General features: G+C 51.2%; 7 protein-coding genes across 7 annotated transcripts; 3 read left to right on the top strand and 4 right to left on the bottom strand.

The window, feature by feature from the left end:
- Positions 1 to 584: 584 nt before the first annotated feature.
- Positions 585 to 1,123, top strand: TrAFT101_006042 (uncharacterized protein; the record flags this gene model as incomplete). The annotated part of the gene is made up of 3 exons (XM_024900256.1): positions 585 to 696; positions 772 to 887; positions 950 to 1,123. 3 exons carry the CDS (start codon positions 585 to 587, stop codon positions 1,121 to 1,123), a joined length of 402 nt encoding a protein of 133 aa, XP_024760569.1.
- Positions 1,124 to 1,201: 78 nt separating this feature from the next.
- Positions 1,202 to 4,393, bottom strand: TrAFT101_006041 (uncharacterized protein). Its single transcript, XM_024908194.2, has one exon. It carries the CDS (start codon positions 4,286 to 4,288, stop codon positions 1,502 to 1,504), a length of 2,787 nt encoding a protein of 928 aa, XP_024760568.1. The 5' UTR covers positions 4,289 to 4,393; the 3' UTR covers positions 1,202 to 1,501.
- A 107-nt stretch (positions 4,394 to 4,500) lies between these two features.
- On the top strand, positions 4,501 to 6,255 carry TrAFT101_006040 (uncharacterized protein). Its single transcript, XM_024902549.2, has 2 exons — positions 4,501 to 5,024; positions 5,090 to 6,255. The coding sequence occupies exons 1-2, from the start codon at positions 4,620 to 4,622 to the stop codon at positions 5,831 to 5,833; spliced, it is 1,149 nt and encodes a 382-aa protein (XP_024760567.1). The 5' UTR covers positions 4,501 to 4,619; the 3' UTR covers positions 5,834 to 6,255.
- Positions 6,256 to 6,665: 410 nt separating this feature from the next.
- TrAFT101_006039 (uncharacterized protein) lies at positions 6,666 to 10,153 on the bottom strand. Its single transcript, XM_024900174.2, has 2 exons — positions 8,540 to 10,153; positions 6,666 to 8,438 (listed from the first exon to the last, which is right to left on the bottom strand). The coding sequence occupies exons 1-2, from the start codon at positions 9,690 to 9,692 to the stop codon at positions 7,051 to 7,053; spliced, it is 2,541 nt and encodes an 846-aa protein (XP_024760566.2). The 5' UTR covers positions 9,693 to 10,153; the 3' UTR covers positions 6,666 to 7,050.
- Positions 10,154 to 11,650: 1,497 nt separating this feature from the next.
- Positions 11,651 to 12,502, top strand: TrAFT101_006038 (uncharacterized protein; the record flags this gene model as incomplete). Its single annotated transcript, XM_024906725.2, has 4 exons — positions 11,651 to 11,796; positions 11,989 to 12,053; positions 12,113 to 12,248; positions 12,394 to 12,502. 4 exons carry the CDS (start codon positions 11,651 to 11,653, stop codon positions 12,500 to 12,502), a joined length of 456 nt encoding a protein of 151 aa, XP_024760565.2.
- A 3,688-nt stretch (positions 12,503 to 16,190) lies between these two features.
- On the bottom strand, positions 16,191 to 19,199 carry TrAFT101_006037 (uncharacterized protein). The gene is made up of 2 exons (XM_024903940.2): positions 18,336 to 19,199; positions 16,191 to 18,276 (listed from the first exon to the last, which is right to left on the bottom strand). The coding sequence occupies exons 1-2, from the start codon at positions 18,940 to 18,942 to the stop codon at positions 16,970 to 16,972; spliced, it is 1,914 nt and encodes a 637-aa protein (XP_024760563.1). The 5' UTR covers positions 18,943 to 19,199; the 3' UTR covers positions 16,191 to 16,969.
- A 1,652-nt stretch (positions 19,200 to 20,851) lies between these two features.
- On the bottom strand, positions 20,852 to 21,736 carry RPL30 (60S ribosomal protein eL30). Its single transcript, XM_024902548.2, has 3 exons — positions 21,603 to 21,736; positions 21,373 to 21,527; positions 20,852 to 21,173 (listed from the first exon to the last, which is right to left on the bottom strand). The coding sequence occupies exons 1-3, from the start codon at positions 21,679 to 21,681 to the stop codon at positions 21,075 to 21,077; spliced, it is 333 nt and encodes a 110-aa protein (XP_024760562.1). The 5' UTR covers positions 21,682 to 21,736; the 3' UTR covers positions 20,852 to 21,074.
- Positions 21,737 to 23,336: the final 1,600 nt, after the last annotated feature.

The following is a 23,336-nucleotide window of genomic DNA, read 5'->3' as shown; positions in this document are numbered from 1 at the left end:
CAGCCATTTACACACAGCTCTAATAAGATTGACCAATCCTCTGCCATTCACAGCGCTAAAAGTTCAGTCTCTGCCTACTACGGCCATGGTAAAAATCCGGGGTACTTGTACTTGCTACTTGCTGCCCCGCTCTCACGACCACACTACGTCATGTATTCCCAAGTCGACGCTTTTGCATCACCATCACGAAGTTTTCCCAGCAGGTTGCCTCAGCATACCGAAAGTCCAAGGTACCATAGACGATGCGTCATAATGAAGTAGCTGGTTCGTGCATGCCTTGCGCGTAAGAGTGATAAATAATGCTGAGCTTGTGGCCGGATGCCAAAACGGTTTCCAGCTAGCAGCATCACACACACAGCTTTTCCTCCAATTAATTCTTCTGCTCACCCGTCCATTTCTAGCCCATCAAGCAACTCTCTATTCCCTTTTTGTTTTCCGATCTGGTGTTCTCGCCAGAAAATAATCATCCAATCCTCCACACATTCGCCACCTACCACCATCATCGCAAATCCCCCACAGCGCATCAGAACCACAACCAACACTTCATCCATATCGCAGCGACGCGCAAAGCCAATCCAACAACCATGTCTAGATCACGAATGCCCTTAGTCCTCGGCCTCGGTGCCGCTGGTGGTATCGGCTACTATCTCTACAGCGCGGGCGGCAACGCCAAGGCGGCAGAGGCCAAATTCGAGAGTATGAATTACCTTCTCCATCTCAAATATACCCGTCTATTTTATTTTATTTTTTACTGACGCTCTCACAATTAAGGCGACGCCGATCGAGCAGCTGCAAAAATCAAGGGCAAGCTCCCCGGCGACTCTCCCGATGCCGAGAAAGGCTTTAAAAACGTAGGCCAAGAAGCTGGCGCCAAGCTCGACAAAGCTGTACGTCGTCTTCTCGTTCCTTTGACTAGTTTGAATTAATTTAAACTGACTATTTCTCTTAGTTGGCCGATGCCGATAAAGAAGCCAACAAGCTCAAGAGCAACGCAGAATCCTACGCCAAGGACGCCAAAAGCGAAACCTTGAAAGCCATCGACAAGTTTGACCAAAAGGTTGAAGACGGCGCCGCAAAGGCCAAGAGCGGCATCTCAGGCTGGTTTGGAGGAAGTAGCAAATAAGAAGAATCATTGCGACTACAGGTTGTGGTTGAAGAGTAGGAGAAAAAATGAAGCTAAAGCCGATGAAAGGACATAATAGCAAGGCTGTGTCTATTTAAACCTAATACCAGTATATTTTTCTCATCTTATTTCTACCGTAACCCTCTTGAGAAGAAATATGAATCAAGTCTTGGTTCATTAGCAGAGTCTATTATACTCTCTTTCAATGAAACTGTGCAACTGAGAATATTCCAAGCCACCCATACACCGCAAAAAAAATAATAAAAATAATCATACTTGCAGTATCAAAAGAATCCTAAACCCCTCTTCAAACTCCTTTGCCATTTCTAAAATCAGTATAATACGCCTTCCCTGCTCTGCTCATATCCACAAGCAAGATCACTGTTCTAGCTCTGCCGCAACAAGCTTCAGAATCTCCTCCACGCTCTTCTTCGCATTCTTGGGATTCTTGGCCACAGACTGCCACACCTCGCCGTGCCTCGGCTCGTTAAGCACACACTTGGTCACCATATCCGCCCTCTTCTCGTCCGTGCCGTGTTGCACTAGGAATCGGTAGTACCAGGCCCAGCTGTCGCCCTGATCCGCGTCCAGCACAAGGGCCTTCTCGAACCAGCTTTGCGCCTTCTCCAGTTTACGGTCGCCCCAGAAGATACGGGCGACGGCCACAAAGAGGATCGGGTCGTTGTCCACCTTCTTGATGGCCTCCAGACTGCGGGGCTTTCGCTGCGTGCGAGGCTCCAGATTCCAGATTTGCTCGACCCAGAGGATGCCGCTCTTGGGGGCTTCTTGAAGCGCCTTGGCCATAAGTGACTTGGCTTGAGACAGGTTGCCAGCACGACGCTCAAGGCGAACAGACTCACACCAGAGCTCTCCATTCTTGGGTACAGCCAGACGGGCTCGGTCAAGCACTGAACGGGCCTTGACAGTCAGACCCGACTTTTCCTCCAAGCGAGAGTACAGAAGCCAAAGAGGCACGGATCTGGGAACCGCCTTGACTCCCGTGGCGTATGCCTCTCGAGCTTGCCCCGTCTTGCCCAGGTCTTCGTATATTTGGCCCTTCAGCATCCATAGCTTGGCTGCGGTGGGGAAGAGTTGTAATGCCTGTAGAACCAAGTCCAGCGCAGTTTCGACATTGCCCAAGACCCGCTCAAAGACAACGCTCTTCATCCAGACACGATCAGTAGGTGCTTGTTCTCTTGCAATCGCCAGCAGTTTCCGAGCCTGGTCCTCGTTGCCATTCTCAGACTCCAGTTTGACGGCGGCCAGCCAGATGTCCTCGTTGTTGGGGTTCTGGTTGAATGCTCGCTTAAGCACCAATCTCGCATTGTCCACATCTCCCGATTGCCATTTCTCCTTGGCTAGCATCATCCACAGATCCTCGCTCTTAGGACAGGCTTCGACCGCCTTCTCTAGGACCTGCCACAGAGATTCGCGCGTTCCGTGATTCCGCTCAAGGTCTGCTGCAGCCATCCACATCGTCCGGCTATTGACAAAGACGCGCAGGGCGTAGGCGTAGATAGCCCTCGCCGTCTCATATTTGCCTCTGTTGATACTTGATTTGGCATCCTCCGCCCACGTATCCTTACGGTCATCGTCTTCGTCCAGGCCCCAACCCAGAGTTTCCTGAATAATGTTCTGGCAGGTAATAATAGCACCCTCTTCCTCACACTTTTCCGCCTCACCAATCCACTCTTCACGCTTTGGCATGGCCGATTCTTTAGCCAGAACTTGAACAGCTCGCTTCAAAACAGGAATCTTCTGTCCTTGGCCCAGCTGTTCCTGTAAACGAGCAGCTGCAATCCAAATCTCGTGCGAAGTTGGAACTGCCTTTCGTGCCTTGTTCAATACCTTCTGCGCATTCTCAGGGGTTTCAAGTCGTGCCAACGCCAGCCACAAGTCTACAGAAAGCGGGATGAGCTCTGTAGCCTTTGCCAGCATGAGCTTCGCGTCTTCGGGGTCGTCCTCCAGGTTGACTGCTTCTTTCCATAGCGCCTCTGACTCCGGAATATGGTCCAGCGCCTGTCTGATAACTCGTTTCTTGTTGCTTGGTATAGTCTCCAACCTCATTGCCTCCACCCATAGCCTAACTGAGCGGTTGTTGGCCTCGATAGCTCGTCGTGCAATAATCTTAGTATTTGGTGAGTCGTGGTTAAGTCGAATGTTTTCCAGCCACGCATCCTCGCTCTTAGGGCACCGGGTACAACCCTGGTCGATTGTTTTCCGCGCGGCCACAATTTTGCCAGCCAACTCCTCCAGTCGGGCGGCTGCAATCCAGCCTAGAGCGTTATTGGGGTTGGTCTTGACAACAGATTGAAGCAACTCTCGCACTCGGTTGATATCACCGACCTGCGCCTGAGATTCGTTCATCTGCATCTTGTTTAAGCTCGTAATGTATCCCTGCGCATCGATGCTAGTTGAAGTTCCAATGACCGAGTCGCCACCAGCGGTTTGTGAGGCCTGTTCCAGCCTCGACTTCAGGACTCTGTCGCGGGCAGCACCGATCTTAGCAAAGTTAGTCATGGTGCCGTCAGATGCGTCCGTCGTGCTTGACGCAGCCCCGTCATCCATAACCGTTGTTCCCATCTCTCCCGAGGCCCCTGCGGCCGCGAGCACGCTGTCTGGCACCGCATAGAACCGCTGCCGCAAAGCCTGCTTGCTGCGCCGGTTCTTACCAGTCAGATCGCCCACCTCGGGCAAGTTGGCCCAGTCATCGTCCGAGACCGAGGCGAGAGCACGTTTCAGGTCTGAAAACTGCTGCTGGATTTTGGGGTTGTTCCTCTCATATTCATCGCGCTCAGCATTCTCACGAGCCTCTCTTTGCCGTCTTCGTCGGTCCATTCGTTCATCTACCCACTCCCAGATCTTGTCCGCTTCCTCATCGTCCTTGTCGTAGACTCCGCCCGCGAAAAGTCCAACCTCGTTATCAGGATCCTGGTATCTTTCATCGTCTTCCTCCTCCTCCTTATCTTTGCCCTTCTTGCCTTCAGGCACGAGTCCAAGCTGTGCAGCACGCTTCGCAATCGCCTCTTTGATCTGGTCTTCGCTGGGGCCGTCACGAGCAGGTCCAAGATCGGATCGGGTTGTGAAACCGGTGGCACCTCGACCCAGACCCGCGACGTAGTTTTCTGGAGCCGGCTGGCTCAGAAAGTCGCGTCGGGTTGACATCGTTTCGGCCGGATTCTGAGCGGATGGTTGGAATTCAAGATGAAGATTGATCAAGGCGAGAGAGCCCTTGTCGCGAGCCAAAGGCAACACTTAGCCCGCGAGCTTGAAACAGGTGTGAATTTAGGAAGCTTATGAAGTGGATCCCAGCTAGAATTTACACCCGCTTTGAAAAATTCTGGTACTTGCCAGACCGCTTATCGATAATCTCGCCTGGACAAAAAAAAAAAGTTTCCCACCACCAGCCATCGCCCCTCGTCTCCACGATATCGCAACGCCTGCAGATATACCCAAATTGCGCCAACCGGGCAATATTTTTTTTTTTTTTTCAACCATGGCCAAAGCCGACAGAGCGAAGCGCAACAACGCTTCCAATGGCCCATACGAGAAGCCAAGTGAAAAAAACTCAAAAACCAACAATGTCTTCAAGTTCAACACCAACTTTGGTCAGCACATTCTGAAGAACCCCGGTGTCTCAGACGCCATTGTCGACAAGGCCTTTCTCAAGCCCACAGACACCGTCCTTGAAGTCGGTCCCGGTACTGGCAACTTGACAGTCCGCATTCTGGAAAAGGCCAAAAAATGCATCTGCGTCGAGCTGGATCCTCGAATGGCGGCCGAAGTCACCAAGCGTGTGCAAGGAAAGCCGGAACAGCGAAAATTGGAGGTTTTGCTGGGAGATGTGATCAAGACAGAGCTACCAGCTTTTGATGTTTGCATCTCAAATACCCCCTATCAGGTATGCTCAACATTAAGGCTCCCCAGATTGACTTTACCACATCGTGCTAAACTGTACCAAAACAGATTTCAAGTCCCCTCGTCTTCAAGCTGCTCTCCCTGCCCAACCCTCCTCGATGCTCCGTTCTCATGTTCCAGCGTGAATTTGCCCTCCGTCTCACAGCCCGCCCCGGCGACGCCCTCTACTGCCGCCTGTCCGTCAACGCCCAGTTCTGGGCCAAGATCACCCACATCATGAAGGTTGGCAAGAACAACTTCAGGCCTCCGCCGCAAGTCGAGTCCTCCGTCGTGCGCATCGAGCCCAAGATGGGTAAGGACCGGCCCAACGTCAGCTGGGACGAGTGGGACGGCCTTCTGCGAGTGTGCTTTGTCCGCAAGAACAAGACGCTCCGCGCGAGTTGGCTGGGCACCAAGGAAGTACTCGCCATGGTTGAGCGCAACTACCGCACCTGGTGCGCCATGAACGGCGTGCCCATCGACGAGAGCGTCGTCGAGGGTGCAGAGGAGGAGGACGACATGGAAATGGATGACGGTGGCGCCAACGATGGCGAAGACGCCGGCATGGACGTCGACGACCTCGGCGATGATACCCCCAGTTTCTTCCAAGACCTCAAGGCCGCCAGCGCCAACGTTCCCAAGACCAAGAGCAAGCGCAAGAAGACCAAGGTTGCGGAGCTCGTCCGCGAGAAGATCCGCAAGGTCCTCGAAGACGTGACAGAACTCGCAGATAAGCGAGCCGGTAAATGTGACGAAAACGACTTTTTGCGTCTGCTCTTTGCTTTCAACGAGGAGGGCATTCACTTTTCATAGATGTCTCTTTCTTTCTTTCTTTCTTTCTTTCTTTCTTTTTTCTTCTACTTATTGATTGAGGTCACCGAGATGGTGAATCTGAAAGAGATATGAAGTTATGAAGGAATATGTCTCTATTAGAAGACTCTTTTTTTTTCTTTACACCATGGTTCGCAATAAAAGCCGGGAAAATGGGCGTTACTGGAGTTTTAAAAACCATCTTGCACTGGGCATCGAAGAAGCATCACGTTTTTGTTGCACGCCTGCGGCCTTACATATATAGTACTTACTAAGTAGTTGGAAAGAAATGTTATCATAACTTAAGAGCACAAGATATAGCCTCTAAAAAACGCCATCATTGGAAATCATCCTAGTATCACTGTATTTATCTTGCCTCTTATGCTTTAAAATATCTGTCTTCTACCGAATCAACTGACCCTTTTCAATTCTAACGCATATCCCTTGAAATACTTCTCTCTTATTGCCTCCTCCTTGCTTCTCAGAGTAAAAACAAATAAGTAAAATAGCTGCTCTCCTGTTGAATGAGATCCCGACCTGCTCGTCATGAAGAAGTAATAACCCGTTACAATTACAAAAAAAGGTAGTTGCCACTTTTTCTCATCTATGTCGCGTATAAAAAAAAGAAAAAAAAAAGAAAAAAAAAAAAACTCCATCCGAAACAAAAAATATGCCGTTCGTGCTCCCTGCTTTTTTATTTTTCATTCTTGTACGTTTCTTGCGAATTTTAAAGAGAGTTTGGAATCCTTCTCAAGCCAGGGAGATTTCATGACCACAAATAAGCCCTCCAAAAAAAAATCCTCCCGAAAAAGAAAGAAAAAAAAAGAGAGAGAGAGGGGGGGGGGGGGATGAAGCAAAGTAAAATAGATAAAATAAAAAAGGGGTGAAATTTCCATTTCCTCGCCCAACTTCTTTTTCGCGTCTGGACACATACACACATACAAAGACACCCAAAAAACACCGTTTGGCAGGGCCAACTTTGTCTTTACCAGTAACCGAACAAGCCATGCTGTAGTTGGAAAGATTCAACCCAACGCCTCTGCTCCATAAGAAAAAGAAAAAGAAAACCTCGCTATGCGCGCTCGATGTACACAGCCAAAAGGAAAAAAAAAACTGTAGGAAACAGAATGGGAAAAAAGAAAAATAGAGAAAATAAAAGGATGAGGGTAATAATGACGGAACAGGTATTGAATGAAAAGAAATATATGAGTCTGCGCGTCTTATGCTTCAAAATTCACTGCCGTAACATTGGGTTTCGATGGAGGATTATTCGCTGAGTTTGGTTTGACCGTCGTTCGTCCGGACACCGTAGCGCTGCGGATATGTGCGCTCAGGGGAAGGCTATACTTGACAACACCCTTCACAATAAGATCAAATTCGTTTTGATAAATTCGCTCCCAACGCTTAGAGCCACCGGCAGTAGCGTTGCCAGGGTATGGTAGCTGCATCTCGCCTGTTGAAGAGGACAGGCCTTGGTGGAACAGTGATCCCTCGAATGTCAGGGGGCTGTCAAATTCGGTAATGCGTCCAAGCAGTATGTTTGGCTTCGTCTCGTCCTCTCCTCCAGGAGTAGTGGGATCGTTCGGGGGGTCGTCGTATGGACGTACCAAGTTGTCTTTTAGTCCATCCGGGTTATCCCACCAATCCGAGTCAACACCTCCATACTCCGATTTGGCGAAGATCTCAAGGTTTGCATGGTCGATGGTGACAACCACAACGTTGGGATTGTGCGCCTTGACAGTGACATCAAACATGAGAACCTGTTCGCTGGTGACGACATTGTGGATGGAAACAATTTCAATGTCACTCAGAGGCTGGGAAGTCGCAAACATGAAGCCAATGGCACCAGTAATGACCAGGAGGAACATCATCGTAAGGACCAGGCATGCGGCAAATCGGTTGAGATAAGACGACCTCCTAGTGTAGGTCTGAGCCTCCGCCTGCCGCAGGTTATGCGGGCCACGCCTAAATCGTCCTCCTCTGCGGCCGTTGTCAATCAGAGGCGTCCGTTCGTCATCTGCGCCAGTAGTATCGTCCAAATCATAGCTCGAAGACATGTGTATCGCTGAACGTTTAGAGCTCAGGGGTCCCCGCATAGAGGGGTGGTTTCTCGGGCTAGGTGGCCCAGAAGAATGACGAGAGTTGGCCAACTTGGGCCTTGGCGTGTTCTGAAAAGGCGATTCGTTGTCAAAAAGTGAGGGATGGCCATTGCCGGGTTGTCGACCCCAGCGTCCTATGTGGTGATGCTGTCGAACGGTGCCACGGCCAGAGCCACCGGCGCTGCGGCCCGTTCCTCTGCCATCTTCGTCGCCGGTTAATCCACCACCATCGATGGCACCATTGCCGTAAGTATTGGAGAATTTCATGCTCTTCTTAGGCGCAGGAACATGGTTGTCCATGATACCATATATGGAGCGCAAGTTGGGGCGATCTCCCTGGCTAACGATAGATGTTGCACTGGGGGTGCGAGAGTGGAAGCGGCGGGTAACCCTGTCTCCCACATCTGGGGGATTAGAATCATACACAAACGTCTCCTCTGAATCAGAGGTATTAGCTTCATCAACAGCGTTCGCGATCTTGGCTTCAAAAATATCCGCTTTGGATGATCCTAGCAATTAAAGGATTTTTTAGCACAGCTGTCCATCGTATATGGGTAGAACACGACCGAGAAAAAAAATGCGAAATAGAAAGGGGAAAAAAAAAGCTCACCATTTCCGCTGTTGACCGGTTGTTTGCGAGATCTTTTCTTTTCTTTTTTAGGTTTAATAGTCTCGTTGCTTGGTTTCGTTCTCAGGGTACCATTCATGCCGTCCGGCTTTGGGCCTACTGTAAGTGCCACCTGGGGAATGCTGGACACGGTCTCAGTCTCCACCGTCATGGTCTGCGTAGAACCCTCAGGCCGGGCTTTTGCTTGCTTGGATAGCATTATCGCACTGGATTGTCTCGAGAGGAGAGGCGGAGGAACAGAGGTTGTTCTCCTGGCACCGGTGCTATCGCCGCCATTCTCCTGGCCGGGAATCATGGGCCTGGCTCGCAGAGTCCGACCGCCATCAATATCTGACTGATTGTCGTATGAGAATTTTTCCCTTACGTGCTCCAGAAGGGACGAATCCTGCTGCTGGCGGCGGCGGGCTGGCGAGTTGGGCTGGCTAACCTCTTGAACAGTTTCCAGAGGCCCTCGGGCCGGTGTTCGTAGGCCGGAAGCCATCTGCAAGTCTTCGGCTTCGCTTTCGCTGGCAGTTAAGTACTGGTATGAGTCTGCCGGCTGGGCAGACGGACTGGGGTGCTGTACGTTGATAAGAGGAGGGTCCTGCTCGCTCGGGCGAGGCGTAGTGCTGCCGTTTCTAAGCAGTTGCAGCGGAGGGGAGCGCACACGCGGCGACACGGGCCATTTCGTGTTGTCTCTCAACTCGGACGACTGTGCAGGCTTCTGCGGCTCTGGTGCCTGGACGGACTGCGAGTCTGGGGAGTTGGCGGTGACGGGCACGAGGACTGGCGTGGTAGTCGCGGAGAGGCTTCGAATGCCGGAGGCAGGACCGCCAAGAGACGACTTGAGCTGGCGAGATGGACTCTGATCCAGCTGGCTGCTGTTCCGTGAACTGGAACGGTTGATCCTGCCCGACGACGAAGTTGCTCTCCGGGGATGACGGGTCGGAGAGGGGTCTCGGGAGCCCATGGGTGAATAAGTGACGGAGTTGCTGGCGGATGATTGTCTCGACGTCTGGCCCGCGGTGGCACTGGCGCTGGACGTCGCACCGGACGCAGGCGCACCAGGTGTGGGCTGATGATTCGCCATGTCGGGGCCGGCAGGCTGTGTGGCGCCTTTACCACCGTCAGTAGCAGCAGCCGGTGGCCTGTTCATGGCTGTGGTGGATAGCGAGAGTCGTCGTGGGGTGTTCGCAGAGCATGCATGCCAACGGGGCAGGCCTCTACTGGTCTGGGACTGCGTGCGTGTACGAATACAGGGTCCGATGGCGAGTGGGAACTGGTATTAGGCCCAGATCATTGTGGTTGGCTCGCGGATACAGGAGCGGTGCAGGCCGTCGAGAGACTGCGGGAGGATCGGATGGGCGCGCGATGCCCAACGTTGTGCTCGAGCGGTACTATCTAGGAGCCCTTGCGAGCGAGTATTATGTACGACGACGCAGAGGCTGCGAGACTGGCAGGATGCGGCGAGCCAATGGCTGGAGTCTGGCAAGCTCGGCGGAGCTCGAGCGGCGTGTCGCAGCTGACGGGGGCAGAAGCCAAGGGAGGGTGTTTGGATGCAGGCTCGCACAAAGCAGAATGGCAGAGGAAAAGGTGAATATTCGCTTCGAGCCGGGGAAGAGAGGATGACGGGCCTGAGATGGGGACGCTGGGCGGAAACAAGGATGACACAATCAATCAATCAGGTTGACGGCCAAGATGGTGGGACTTTGCTCAGGGCCGCGCTAGAGCCAGGAGCAGGAAGGCATGGAAGGGTGTGGGAATACGATGGAAGGGCTTGCAAAACGAAAAATGGGCGTGGGCCGCCGGCGATGGGGAGGCGGTACGGGCTGGTACTTGGGGACATGGGGAGGAAGCGCTCCGGGGGCTGCGGCCTGGCCAGCGGTTGAGGTAGCACCAATGTACAGTGCCGCCCACTGTGGGGAAAGTACCAGACTGCTGCTGTAGCGCGACCTGCTAACCGGCTTCTGTCATGCTGATTGGCACACGTCGAGGAGATTTAGGCGGTCGGTCGATTAAACCTTGTTGCAACACCGATTCTGTGCCAGCGATAGGGCTAGAAGGGCCAGAAGAGGAAGACGAAAAAATTGCAGAAGAGAGAGGCTCCCTTTCTATATGTTTGGGGTCTTGTTCGGGGCTCCATCTGAGGACGTGGCGCCTCTGTTCTCCATATGTACAGCACCTACACGACATGCCTGTGTTGGCTGCGTGTGCTTATGTGTAAGTCGCAACGAAGCAAAGCAAAGTGCCGGTGAACATGGCCAATGGAAACGATGCTGGGCGTTTTTCTTTTTTTTTCAATGTACTTTCGTACCGGCTCAACAAAAAAGAGACCTGGCCTGGAAGGGTAAGATATCTAGGGCTCACGCTCTGCAACCAGGAACGCCGGGGGGTTGCCGCGTTAGCACCGTCTCGCCAAACACTAGCAGCAAAAAGATGGGAGCAAAAAAGCCCAGCCTCTTCGGTGCCAGGCAGAGAGACATGTGCAGTGCCGCGGTCCCGTAGTCGCACTGGTCTGCTGACTGTGTGCTATTCCGGTCCAAAGTGCCTTGTGCTCCGTACTACTGCCGAAATCACAAGCAGTGGCTACCTGTGGCTACCTGCACTTCCTTCGTGCCAGCATGTGGCTTGATGTTTCGTCTACCTCGACCGGCATGTCTGGTGGCACCTTGTGCTTGGTTCCGGGCACCTCGACAGGCCCCAGCTGCAGCACAACATTGCCAGGTGGCACCTTGGATGCGGGAAGACAGAAAGAGCCTGCAGCTAGTCGGCCCGCAGCCAATAGACGGTGCGCTGCTGGTGGCCCAATTCGCAGTGAGTAGGGCAGGTATCCGCTATCAGGCAGTGGTGGTGAGCTGCCTCTGCAACTGCCAGCAGCGTGGGAGACAAAAAAGCTACTAACCTACTACTGCTCCGTACTGAAAGCCTATGACCACTCGGCTGTCTTTGCTGTCACATTTCTTATAACTGACCACGGGTGATCAATCCGACTTGACGCCTCCAAAGTCAAGATGCCACCATCTCAACAAGCTCCAATGCGACGGTCGCAACACTGGTAAAGCATTGAAACCCCCGTTGAAGCAACACAAGGCCAGGAGCAGAGATCAGCACGTCATGGAGCATATCTCGAGCAGCAGCGCCGGAGGAGACACGCCGCTTCTGACCTCTTGTGGCACCAACCAGCCTTACGCAAGCAACGGCCGTCCAATTCGCTTTGCTGGCCCCCAAAACGAAAACCTGGAACCAGAGCAGCTGCACAGGTCCGTGACGATGCAAGATGGGTGGTGCAGAAGCACAGGCTCTGGCGGCGACGCCCGATCCACACACGTCATGGACTGCGCAACATGAACAACAACAGCCCACCGCGCTGGTTTCACTTTGTTTTCCCGCTCGGCAGCGCGGAAATCCCTTTCTTGCCTTGCCGAATCGCCCAATGTCTAGGAAACGTCTAGCCTCTGGATTAACGACAAGACCAACGCCACGGGGGGCGCCTTGGGAGGTGCTAATGCCATGCACTGTATGTATGTACGAGTGCAGCGCTGGTGCATTGCTAGTTCATGAAACTGCGTTCCACAGGGGCCCCCAACAAGCAGGCGAGCGGCTCCCATGCGCCCCAAGACACCTTCAAACTGACCGCAGGTTCTGCTCCAGGGAGCGCATTGAATCGGTTCAACAAGTCTGTGACTGAGTTCATGCTGACTGATGGTAATGCGTATGTACTACATGGACTTTGGCTGATGCAACAGGCATCTCGCACAGCAGTACGGAGTACTACTGATACTATACCACGTACATAACATAACAACCATGTGCTTGATGGCGCCTAAAATAAGGTAGATGTGATTGCCTCTATTCAGCATGCCCGATCCATTCCCCAGGATTTATTGCACAGCGGCCCAGAAGGGCCAAGGCCAGCCTGCGCCAGGGGCCGTCCCTGTCATCAACCACTGCAACGGCCTGGCCTGAGCACCGCATCTCTCCTTCGGCTCCCTTTTTGCATGACCGTGCGCGCGCAAGTCATGTAAACACTCTATTTCATACTTGTAAGACGTACCAGCAGTTGCACTCACATATATTAAATGGCTCAGTCGGCAGCCCTGTCCAGGTGCAAAGATTTTTCGTTGTCTCCCGTCAGGCGAGATGGAAAGAACCGGAACGACTGCACGACGAGCGCAGCACGGTTGTCGGTAGCGGCCCAATGGATGGATGGCTGTCCATATAAACGAAACAGCTGGAGGTGTTTATAGAGATTAATGCTACGTAAAGCAATTAATCAGGACAGCGCATCGGCCAGTTTAGGTTGTCACAGCCATTACTACTGCTACTACCCAGTGCTCGGGCTCGTCCCGTTCCATCCGCCCGTCCAGATGTGAGATTGGATTCTCTATCACATCTGGCGAATAGATGTACTGTATCAACTACTCCGTTGAAACATACGACAGAATGCTACATGTGCCTAGTAGCGCTGCTATAACACAGATCCGGTGGATGTCCGTCCTGCTCCGTCGTACTAAACACCAAAAGGAATGCTGTGCAAAGTAGCGCATTCATCATCACCATCTTCATCCTCATCTTCGCCACCCAAAGACCGTCGGTTCGCTCCTGTAACGGGATTGCTACGCGCACGATGACATTCTCGCAACACGGCGATGGCGCCCTCAACCTCCAATCAAACAGACGGCATCTCTAACTTGTGATCACCGGACAAGTCCTTCTCAAGTTACTGGGTACTGCTGCTACCTCTCTTTTCTCTTGGCTCTTCTCTTTCTCGTTCTTTGTGACTCTTATCAACCCTCTCGCTGACGACGAGAGATGAGCCCACACCTCTCTCTCCCTCTCCCTCTCTCTTTCTCTCTCTCTCTCTCTTTGCAGTGGGCACCCTTTCTCGAACTCTCACACACCCCCCAACCAGTACTATTGGTTCTATTGGTGCTGGTCCCCCAGCAGGATTCTCCCATCAGCCTCTGCCGCCAGCCTCTGCCGCCAGCCTCTCACAGCTCGACACGATAGACGGCCACCCCTGTCCATGTTTCCATAGTAGGCGCATGCGCCCTAACTGTCTTTTGCCCCTTGCCGTCCCGCTTTGGAGGGGCTTGCAGAAGAGCAGCCGTTGGAGCTAGCTGGGGGAAAGCTGGATTCTCTCTTTTTTTTTTCCCGTTTGAATTTTTTTTTTTTTTTTTTTTTTCTATTATCCGGCGAGAATAGCGCGTATTACTGTAGTGCACCCACAAGCTTTATGTGGCTGGTGTTGAATTTTGCATGCTCTGCTCTTCTCAGGCCTGCAACTTGATCGTAGTCGTACTCCCTCGGATACCCGCATATTGCCCAGTAAACTCGGAATACCTCCACCGCGTTTGCTTGGAGTCAGACATGGCAGGGGTACTTTACCCTAAGAACTACATACTAAGCAAACGTCGTCGTAACACCAGTCTTTGACGTACAGAGTAAGTAGGTATATTGACTGGTGCTACCGCCAGAATCCCTTCCCGTCTTCAGCCACCCTTCCACTCACCCACATATGCTAGATCACGGCTCCCGATATCCCAGACCACTCGTGCACCTCCATATTCCACCTCGTGCACCACCGCATCTAGATGCTCGCACATAGCCGTAAGCCAATGATTATAGCGAATTGCCCAGGAGGCCTATCAAGCCTCTAGGCTTCCGCACAGGTGACCACGCCTCCATGTCGTCCCACCAAGGCTCGCCCGCTGCCGAGACACAGGCTGCCGATGTAGTGCTATGTAGTTGGTATTAATTACTGTGCAAGCAAGTACTAGCAGGACAAGATGGAGTGGTCGAGTCGGCTTGGAGCCGAAAATGAGACCAAGGAAGGGGCCTTGAGCGTGGCTTGGACGACAAGCAAGAACCATGTTGCTACAAAGGTGCTCGTGCGTGCTCTGTGTTACAAACTACGCCGATACCGCAGAGATTGCGTAAAACATCCATTCCAAGCTCAAAACTCGCTATACCATGTAATTACATGCAGAGAACGTCTTGGTGGTGAATACATAGCAGCATGTGCCGTAACCGCCATAACCGCCCCTATGCCGTATATCTCATATCTCAAAGCCAGAGATGTCAACATTCTCGTATGTATGGAGGCCAAGAAGGCGATCTCTGCAAATCCAACATGATCATCACTCACACCACATCCTAAAGAGCTACTGTCTGATCAACCGCAAGGATGAATTGATCTCACTTTTTGCCACACTTGTACGCGACAGGTGTCTTCCTATTCAAGAATGCTATCTATCTATGCACCTATGATATGTACTTGATAGACCCGTAATGTAATTATACCAAACTGAAATAGCCTCTTCGCAGCTCATCTATTCCTATTCAGCCGTCAATCCCAACCCGCCATTGATTTTCCGCTAGCTTTTCAAACACTAAATACAGCGGCAAAAAGGGAAAAGAGACAAAAAAATTGTTCACTTACATATACGCCTGTACCACATAGGGAAAAAAAAACAAAGAAGAAAAAGAAAAAGAAAAAAAAAAGAAACACCACCCCCCAGCAGCATCAATCTCACAAGACCCCTACTCAAGCTTGTCTCCAGTTCTCCATAGTATCCCTACAGCAGTTTTTAACTAGCACCCGCTCTCCGCCCTCTTCTTCACCGCCTTACTGTACACAAACATACACGCCCGCATGCCATACATGCAACCGTTATGTAACAACCCTCACCAAAACGAGAAATACTAACGACACAGACCCCAAACAAATCTCTGAAAGAAGGCAAGAAGCAGTGGTCCAGTTCCCACCAACCCGTGATCGCAGGTTGGGCATCAATCGCAACAACAAGATAACCTTACATGCACACACTCACGCAACCACCTTGACAGCCCTCCTCTCCACCCGCAAAGCTCATAAGACCACCAAGAAAGTGGAGAAAAGAGTCGGCATCTTTTGGGGACAAACAAACAAGATGACTAAAAAAAAAAATATGAAGAAACAACTACTAGGTCATTGCGTTTTCCATTGAGGAGCTTTGGTCTGGCCAACTGACATGTACAACAAGCGGTCAGGCAGTATCAATGTGTTTCAATCAAAGAGCCATCAATAATAATACCTAATAACAGCAACACACGCCGTACGCGAAGGCATTAATGAATGGGGGGCGGCGCCTTTGCTAGCCACTTTGTTAGTCCTGCCACTTACAAGCACTACAGAGGTCCGTCGTGCTTCATGTTGATGTTTTGACTCCATATTACCGATATATCGCATGCCCCATCTATGGAGATCGTATTATGCATTTTCTTCGTCGAGTCAAGCCTCTCTACATACAGCGTACAAGCACCCCCTCCCCTTGTCTTTTGAATGTGTGGATAATACGTACTATTACTCCGTAGACGTACGCGCTTCGTTGACGATTACGCTTCGTACATGCACGCATTTACCACCTTGCTCTCTCGCTTCTGTAGATGCTAATGCAATGTAATGTACACGGGACCATCCTAAAAAAAACGAGGAGGCCAAAAACGTTGATGAGGCGTTCTCTCATCTGACAGGTTTATTTTCCCCTTTTCATCCGTTCTCCGTGCTAGTGACATCAAGAACCGCTGCCGCTGCAGAAGACGTGTAAGTATGCATGCAAGCAAATCTACAACCTCAAGGCACTTTGCCGGGAAATTAAATTGTGAAGTGGTACAGTATTTAAGTATATGATATATATATAAAGTGTATCAAATTAAAATAAACTACCTAATCCAACGGAAAAAAAAAACTGGGTTAAGTAAAAAGTCCACTCCCAACATCAACTGCCACCAAAGAAGAAGAAAATAGCCTACGTATGTGGTTTGTCCGAACGTCGTGCCTTATGTATACATGTAATGCAACGTAATTTTCTTGGGTTTCATTCCAGTAACATCCTTCATCAATCAAATAGCCCAATAAATCAAGACGTGGTCCATCATCCTTCAGCAACAGCGGGCTAGGTGCTCCCATACAATATAGTATCTAATAATGACAATCATGGTAATAAAAAAGCAAAAGAAAAAAAGATCGTATGTGTGTGGGAAAAAAAAAAAGAAGAAGCAGACAAGGTTATATCATATATCGATCTGTTTGCAAGTCATGTGCTTGTCGTTGTTCATCATCGTTCGTCTGCTGTCCAAGGGGTTTTCTAATGGGTGAAAAGGGTATCCAAGCCGCATTTCACCTGCCAGTCTTGCCACTGCGTCGTTGATGTCGTCATTTGCCGTGCGTTATCATCCATCAAGGTTGAAAAAAGAAGCCAATCATACTGATCCTTAAGTTTAAAGAAATTATCCGTTGCATATCGAAGTAGTTGGTGCACTCCCGTGAAGACGCCTGTCCGAATCCCCCAAAAAAGAGATTATGAACCCAAGTTTATTTATTTTTTTCGGCAATAATCATCAAACGCCACTCTGGCTCAATCATTTTCTTTCTCTACTTCCATCACCGCCCTATTCTGGGATGGCAGGGCTGACTGGCGCGTCGTCCTTCTTTCCACCCCAGCCCCAGCCCGATATCCAGCTTTGCCGCTTGTTGGCGTTGTTGTCTTTGACGGCGTCTGGGTTCTCTTGGACAAGTCTCAACGGACGCGGCTTGCTACCAGTGAACGTTGTCTGCTTGTCGGACTGAGATCGAGGCGGTGACTGTGATGGCGGCGTGGAAATCTCGCCAGACTCGCCGCTTAAGCTGGATGTCTCGCTTCTTTCACCTCTGGTGCCTGGGAAATTTCCGGACGAAGGAGCCTGGCTACCGCTAGGAATCCGTCCAGGAGTGCCAATGACTCCGGCAGTCGGGAAGAAAGCAGTTGAGTGCCTTTTGTTAGTGAGCGGCGGCGAGGCAGGGCTGTCTGGACCCCTATACATCTGGCTGACTAGGCTTGCCGCTCCTGGGAATTGGTCGCTCGCAGGTCGCGAACGCCGGTTAATCCGGCCCAGACCAATGGGAATGCTTGGGGCCTTGTCGGGATCAGTGTGGTCCAATACGTTGCCATCGGATGTTTGAATGATGGAGAATGGCCGAGGCTTTGTCCTCCCTGCCATGATGGGCGCAGTTCTGGTTCGCTGTAATGGAAACTGTCCGCTTGAGAGCCTTTTCTCACTTTTCTCACTTTTCTCACTTTTTTCACTCTTCTCAGCTGGCGGAGGTGGTGGTGGTAGATCTTTGTCTTTTTCGGGCAACGGAGGTTTCATATCTGCTGATTGATCCAGAATCGTCTCAAAGTCCTGGTGCTGGAGGAGGCGCTCGATGATCTTGTTGATATACAGCGAGAGAGCCTTGTTCTTCTCCCTCAAAGCCTTGAGTTCACTTTCGAGACGACGATGGTCAACGCCAGTATCGGGCTCAGATTGTGTTGCGTCGTCAAGCTCATCAGCAAGACTGTTGCCGGCTGTTTTGCCCTCTAAGGCGTCCAGTGCCTCGTGGTTCACGCTTGGGTTCATGTAGCTAAAGTCGCTTTGGCCGAAATCTCCCTTGAGAGTCTTTTCCTGGAGAAGCAGTTGATAGCTTTCGTTGTCTTCCATGAGTCGTGCGTTGGCCATGCGCGCCTCCATCAACAGACGCTCAACCTCGCGCAATCTGCCCCCGCCCTGGTTTTCGGATTCTACCAGTTTGATCTGGGCTTCTGCAAGTTCCAAGCGCAGCGACTCGATGAGCTTGTCTTTCTGTAGGATCAATTTGGAGCTATTTCGCGAATCGCTTCGCTGAAGAGAGGACGGTGGGGCGAAGCTGCTGCCGTCAAGGGAGGGTGAACCGCTAGTTGCTGTAGACACTTCAAATTAGCGAGCGAACAAACGGCAACTTCTGCTAGACATTGCTTACATTGCCTCGATGGCCTCGGGTCGTCCTCAACGCTCAGTTTTTGGGCCAAGCTCTCCTTCAATCGCGCGATTACCATCTGCATCTCCTCTTCCTTATTTGCCATCTCTTCCTTCTCCTTGAGGATCGCGCTTCGCTCGGCCTCGTAGATTGTCTCCATCTCTCTGATTTTGCGAGTGGCTTCCCGCTTCTCGTTTCGTAATGTCTCGAGGAGCTCATCGTGCTCGTGAACCTTCTCCTCCAACTTGGCCGACTCCTTAACCGAGTCGTCCAGTTTCGACTGGAGGACTTCCGACTGCCTCCTATACTGCTCCGATTGCTTTTCCTCCTTTTCCAAGCGCTGCTGGAGGTCTTCCAGCGCAGCGGCCTGGGCGGCCCGGGCGTCGGAGTCAACGGTGCTCATAACTGATTCTCGTCTGCTGGCAACAGCGGCGCGGGCAGAGACGGGAGCGGCGCGAACTGATCTCGTTCGCGAGTGTCCGGCGGGGGGAGTCGAGGATCGCAGGGATTGGGTTCGCGTATGGGAGGAGTTTGGAGGAGACGTGCCCGTCTCTGAATTTGTGACTCGGCCGACTGCGCTGACCTGCGGCTTCTTTGCAACCGTAGACATGGCGCTGAGTGCGGTCTAGTTTGGAGATTTCAATAACACCTTCCCGCGAGGTCGGTGAGCTAACTCTAGTTGAAACGCTCAAACGGGGGCCACTAGGCGCAGGGCCAAACAGGTTGGACGGTGGGAATAATTATGCTTGAAGTTCGAACGGTCGTCTTGCAGTTCACTTCAGGTCGTTGGTGAAGAGGAGTTACAGACTATTAGGAGGGATAACAGGCCACGAGGGTTTGGACTGTCTGGTTGGGCTCCACCTCGCTGGACGGCAATTTAAAGGGCATGGAGAGTTGGGGAGCAGAAAAAGATACCTCCGCCAAGGGGCCAGCGCCTTGCTGGGGGAGGTACCCATACACAAGGAGTACATCCCACATACAGTACTTTGTGCTACGACCTATTACGCCTCTTTCTAAGCCGTTCGGCGGTAAAAAACACGATGCGGTGACGAAAGCGGCATGAAATCCTTCAACAGACTCTCAGCCACCCATTTTTCAGAGCCTCTTCTTTTACGAAATAGTAGTATAAACTTTAGCAGCTGTTCCCGTCGTCTCTGCCTCAGAAAGGAGGCGTCCAGCATGCCGTCCCTGGAGGTAATTGCGACGGAGTTCCTCTTCATGCCTCTGCTTTAAACAGTGCATGACTCCGATCAGAGTGCCCTGCATCTGATGCCGGGACGGGTGCCTGATTGGCCATCCAGAACCACCAAAGGACCCCTGGGGCCTCTCCACCCCCACTGCTGGACGCTGCTAGAATCTCTGCTGCTCCCCTCTTTCTGCCTTCTGTCGCTCCCCTAAAACTTGTGCCACTGCGGACGCAGTGCAGCGCTTCGCCCTCGCCGGTGGCCGCGGCCCAATCCAGTCTGTTGCAGTACTGACCGCTTCTCTGCGCTCGAGAGACAAAACAGCGCAGTCCCTTTTCTGGAAAAATGAATATACCCTTGGATGAAATAGTACTAGCTGTGTTGCTTTGTCATGTCTGATCCCATCCTGTCTGTATGATTGTGCAAACAGAGCACAGGGTCTTGCTGTTTGTTCCTGTCTGTCTCACGTTTCGTGCTCGAAGCGTTCAAACACAGTGAGGCGCGACTGAAAACGGTCACCACAAAGTACAGGTACAAAACTGAGTACAAGCAACGACTAGAGAAGGCTGTGGTTGCTATAATTAACGATAGGGCTTCCGCTGAGCCTTCTGGTGGCAAAAAGTCATGCGTACGGGCAAATCAGCACTTAAACAGCGCTGTGTGCCTGGCATGCCCCAGAGTATGACATAAAGAACATTGAGATTTGAGATATGCTTTGACCGAAGCGTCACTGCTCGTATCAGACTGCCGTTTCTATTTTGAGGGCCAATAGCTAAGCGGTTTTGACCTTGTCACTCTCATAAGGTGTCGTACAAGTTGCAGCCACAAGCCACTCTGCCTGTCCCAGCTGCATTTTGCAACTAGACTTGATTGACGAGTAGTGGATTGAATGGAATTCACATGATACTTGTAGGCCAAGTGCCGGAAGTGTTTAGGCATGGAATAGAATGGCCCATGCGGTAATACATGTATTCTGTGGTAGCACGACTGGCAAGGGTATACATCTGTATATCGACCCTATTCTCTCGAGAGCCTCTGGCTGGGCGCGTCTAGAGCAAGGCAGCTTATAACCGGCTCGCCTCGGCGTTACTTAATTCCTGCGGGCACTTGTATATGCTGCTAGGTACCTACATATCTACGAGTATCTGATTCGATGATTCGAGCATAATAGAGAGTAAATGCGAATGTCTATTGCCAAGGCTGCTGCTCGATAGATGAACACCGCAAGGCGCAAGGTAGGCGCAGGTTAGCAAAATTCGTAAGCTTATGTGGTCGTCACGAGTTTACATAGTACACGGCATCACTCATGAGAACAGCAAGCAGTTTTTTTCAACGTGACAGGGGAACAGTCTTCATGGCTGTATTATTCCATTGAGATAACTATCACTTGGAAGCTTTTGATTTTTGCTTTTCATGCCCAAGGGGCTTTGCCTCGTAGTGGATGATGTCTCGCATCAAAAATTTTCGCTTTACACATCACGTGAAAGTGAAATGGTATCCATATTGCCCGTGAACCGTTTTACCCCCAACGCCGTTGAATGCACAAGATAGTGGCTGCTTAAGCCTGCTGGTCGCTGAGGATATCAGAGTCACCAGCATCCAGGATGGCAAGGGTAGAGCAGCGGAAGAGCTTTCCGCAGGCAGTGCCCAGCTCAATCTATTTTTATGAGAAATGTAAGCCAATGTGAACCCTCCAAAGTCTGATAAAGACTTCTTCTCTGGGCAATTCCACAAGAATTGGAAAATTCTCTGTGGCAGCAAGAGTAGCTTCTGAGAAGCAAGAAGTAAATTGTACAAGTGCGCCCTGTTTCCAGGGATTTTCACTCGTCGATAGTGTGTCGGGTTACAAAACTTACGTTGTTGCCAGCAAAGTGGTGGATGGGAGCCTTGGACAGCATGCTGTAGTACTCGAGTTCACTCTTTCGCAGAGGAGGAGTGTTGCCAGCGATGATAATCAGCTTGGCCTTGCCGGATCGGAGAGACTTGAGGGTAGACTTGTATCCGAGGGTGACTGGCAAATATCATGTTAGCACAACCTGCGTCGAGAGTTCGAGGAGTTCAGTTTCCTGAAAATTTGGCTGCATACCCTTTCCGGACTTCATAACAAGCGCCAACTTGGAGTTGATGCTGTTGGCATCCTTCTTGCTCTTCTTTTGGGGGGCCATTGTGATGGATTTTGGGCGCGAGCGACGATCTTGCGACTTGATTGATGCGGTTGCTGAAGACACTCGGAGCTCTCGAAAGTTCGTGGGTTTGCAGTTTTCTTTTAGGATGCACCAACTTTGAGTGGGGCAGGGCTCTGCCACACCCAGCCAATGAACACAGACTTGCCGTTTTGGTAAGCCCTAAAGTGCCGAGGTTTAAACGAAACACCATCTGCGGTGGCCAAAGTTGCTTTGAAATCAATCCAGCAGATTTCACTGAAGTGGCTCCGGGAATCCTTGTGTTGGAATTATCTTCCCCCAAACATCATCACCAACATCCCAAGGTAATCGTCAGCGAAACACCGACAAAATGGCTCGCCGTCCTGCTCGTTGCTACCGATACTGCAAGAACAAGGTATGTTGCTGAAATTTGACGACTTTTCGATGCGCAAAATGAATATTTCGAGCTTGGGAAGATTTTATGGAGGGAAAAATTTATGGAGTGACGCAAGAGGTGGATTATAAATTACCAGAGATGAAGCATTCTCGATGGATGCAGTTGGTCACTACCTCCAGCTCTCTGTCTCGAATATCATGGGCCAGATGCAAACATGTTTTCTTCTTCCTGATGAGCTGTGCTGATATTCTTTTGCGCTGTTCAGCCGTATCCCAAGTCTCGGTTCAACCGTGGTGTCCCCGACCCCAAGATCCGTATCTTCGATCTGGGCCGTAAGCGCGCCAACGTCGACGACTTCCCTCTCTGCATTCACCTCGTCTCCAACGAGTATGAGCAGCTGAGCTCCGAGGCCCTCGAGGCCGCCCGTATTTGCGCCAACAAGTACCTCGTCAAGCACACCGGAAAGGAGGGTTTCCACCTGCGTGTCCGCGCTCACCCTTACCACGTCGTCCGTATCAACAAGATGTTGTCTTGCGCTGGTGCCGATAGACTGCAGACCGGTATGCGTGGTGCCTGGGGCAAGCCCAACGGCACTGTCGCCCGTGTCAACATTGGTCAGATCATCATGAGCGTCCGCACTCGTGACTCTAGTATGTGTTATCCGTTATTACCAACTGCTGATGATATCAAGATCCAAGTATGCTAACAATGCATCTTCTCAGACCGTGCTCTGGCTCTTGAGGCTCTCCGACGATCCCAGTACAAGTTCCCTGGTCGCCAGAAGATCATTATCTCCAAGAACTGGGGTTTCACCCCTCTCCGCCGCGAGGACTACCTCGAGCGCAAGGCTGCCGGCCGTGTCAAGGTCGACGGTGCTTACGTTCAGTTCCTCAGCAACTACGGTTCCATTGAGAACAACATTCGCCGTTTCCCCGACGCTTTCTCGTCCGAGGCGTAAAATGTTTCTTCTTCATATGGCATCTGGGTTTTAGGTTGGCGTAATTATGGCACTGTCAGATAAGAGATTTCTCGATTTGAGAATCATCAGTTAGGCAATTCAAACCATTGTGCGTTCAGCACTATACCCGCTGTGTCCTACCATGTACAGAAATTTTGATTCTTATCGCTCGCTATGTTGAAATTACCCATAAAGTGGCTGTTTCACCTGAACTGTCTGGTGAATAAACCTAGCCCTTGTCATCAAAAAGGGGAAATCCTTGGGTTGATTTGTAAGTAGGTACTCGTATTTGCACTTGGCCAAGCTGAGTCCAGTGTGCAG

The sequence above is a fragment of the Trichoderma asperellum genome, chromosome 3, assembly GCF_020647865.1.
Source record: "Trichoderma asperellum chromosome 3, complete sequence".
NCBI classification, from domain to species: Eukaryota; Fungi; Ascomycota; class Sordariomycetes; order Hypocreales; family Hypocreaceae; genus Trichoderma; species Trichoderma asperellum.
Note: the sequence above shows the minus strand (reverse complement) of the source record. Positions and strands in the feature narration are given on the sequence as shown.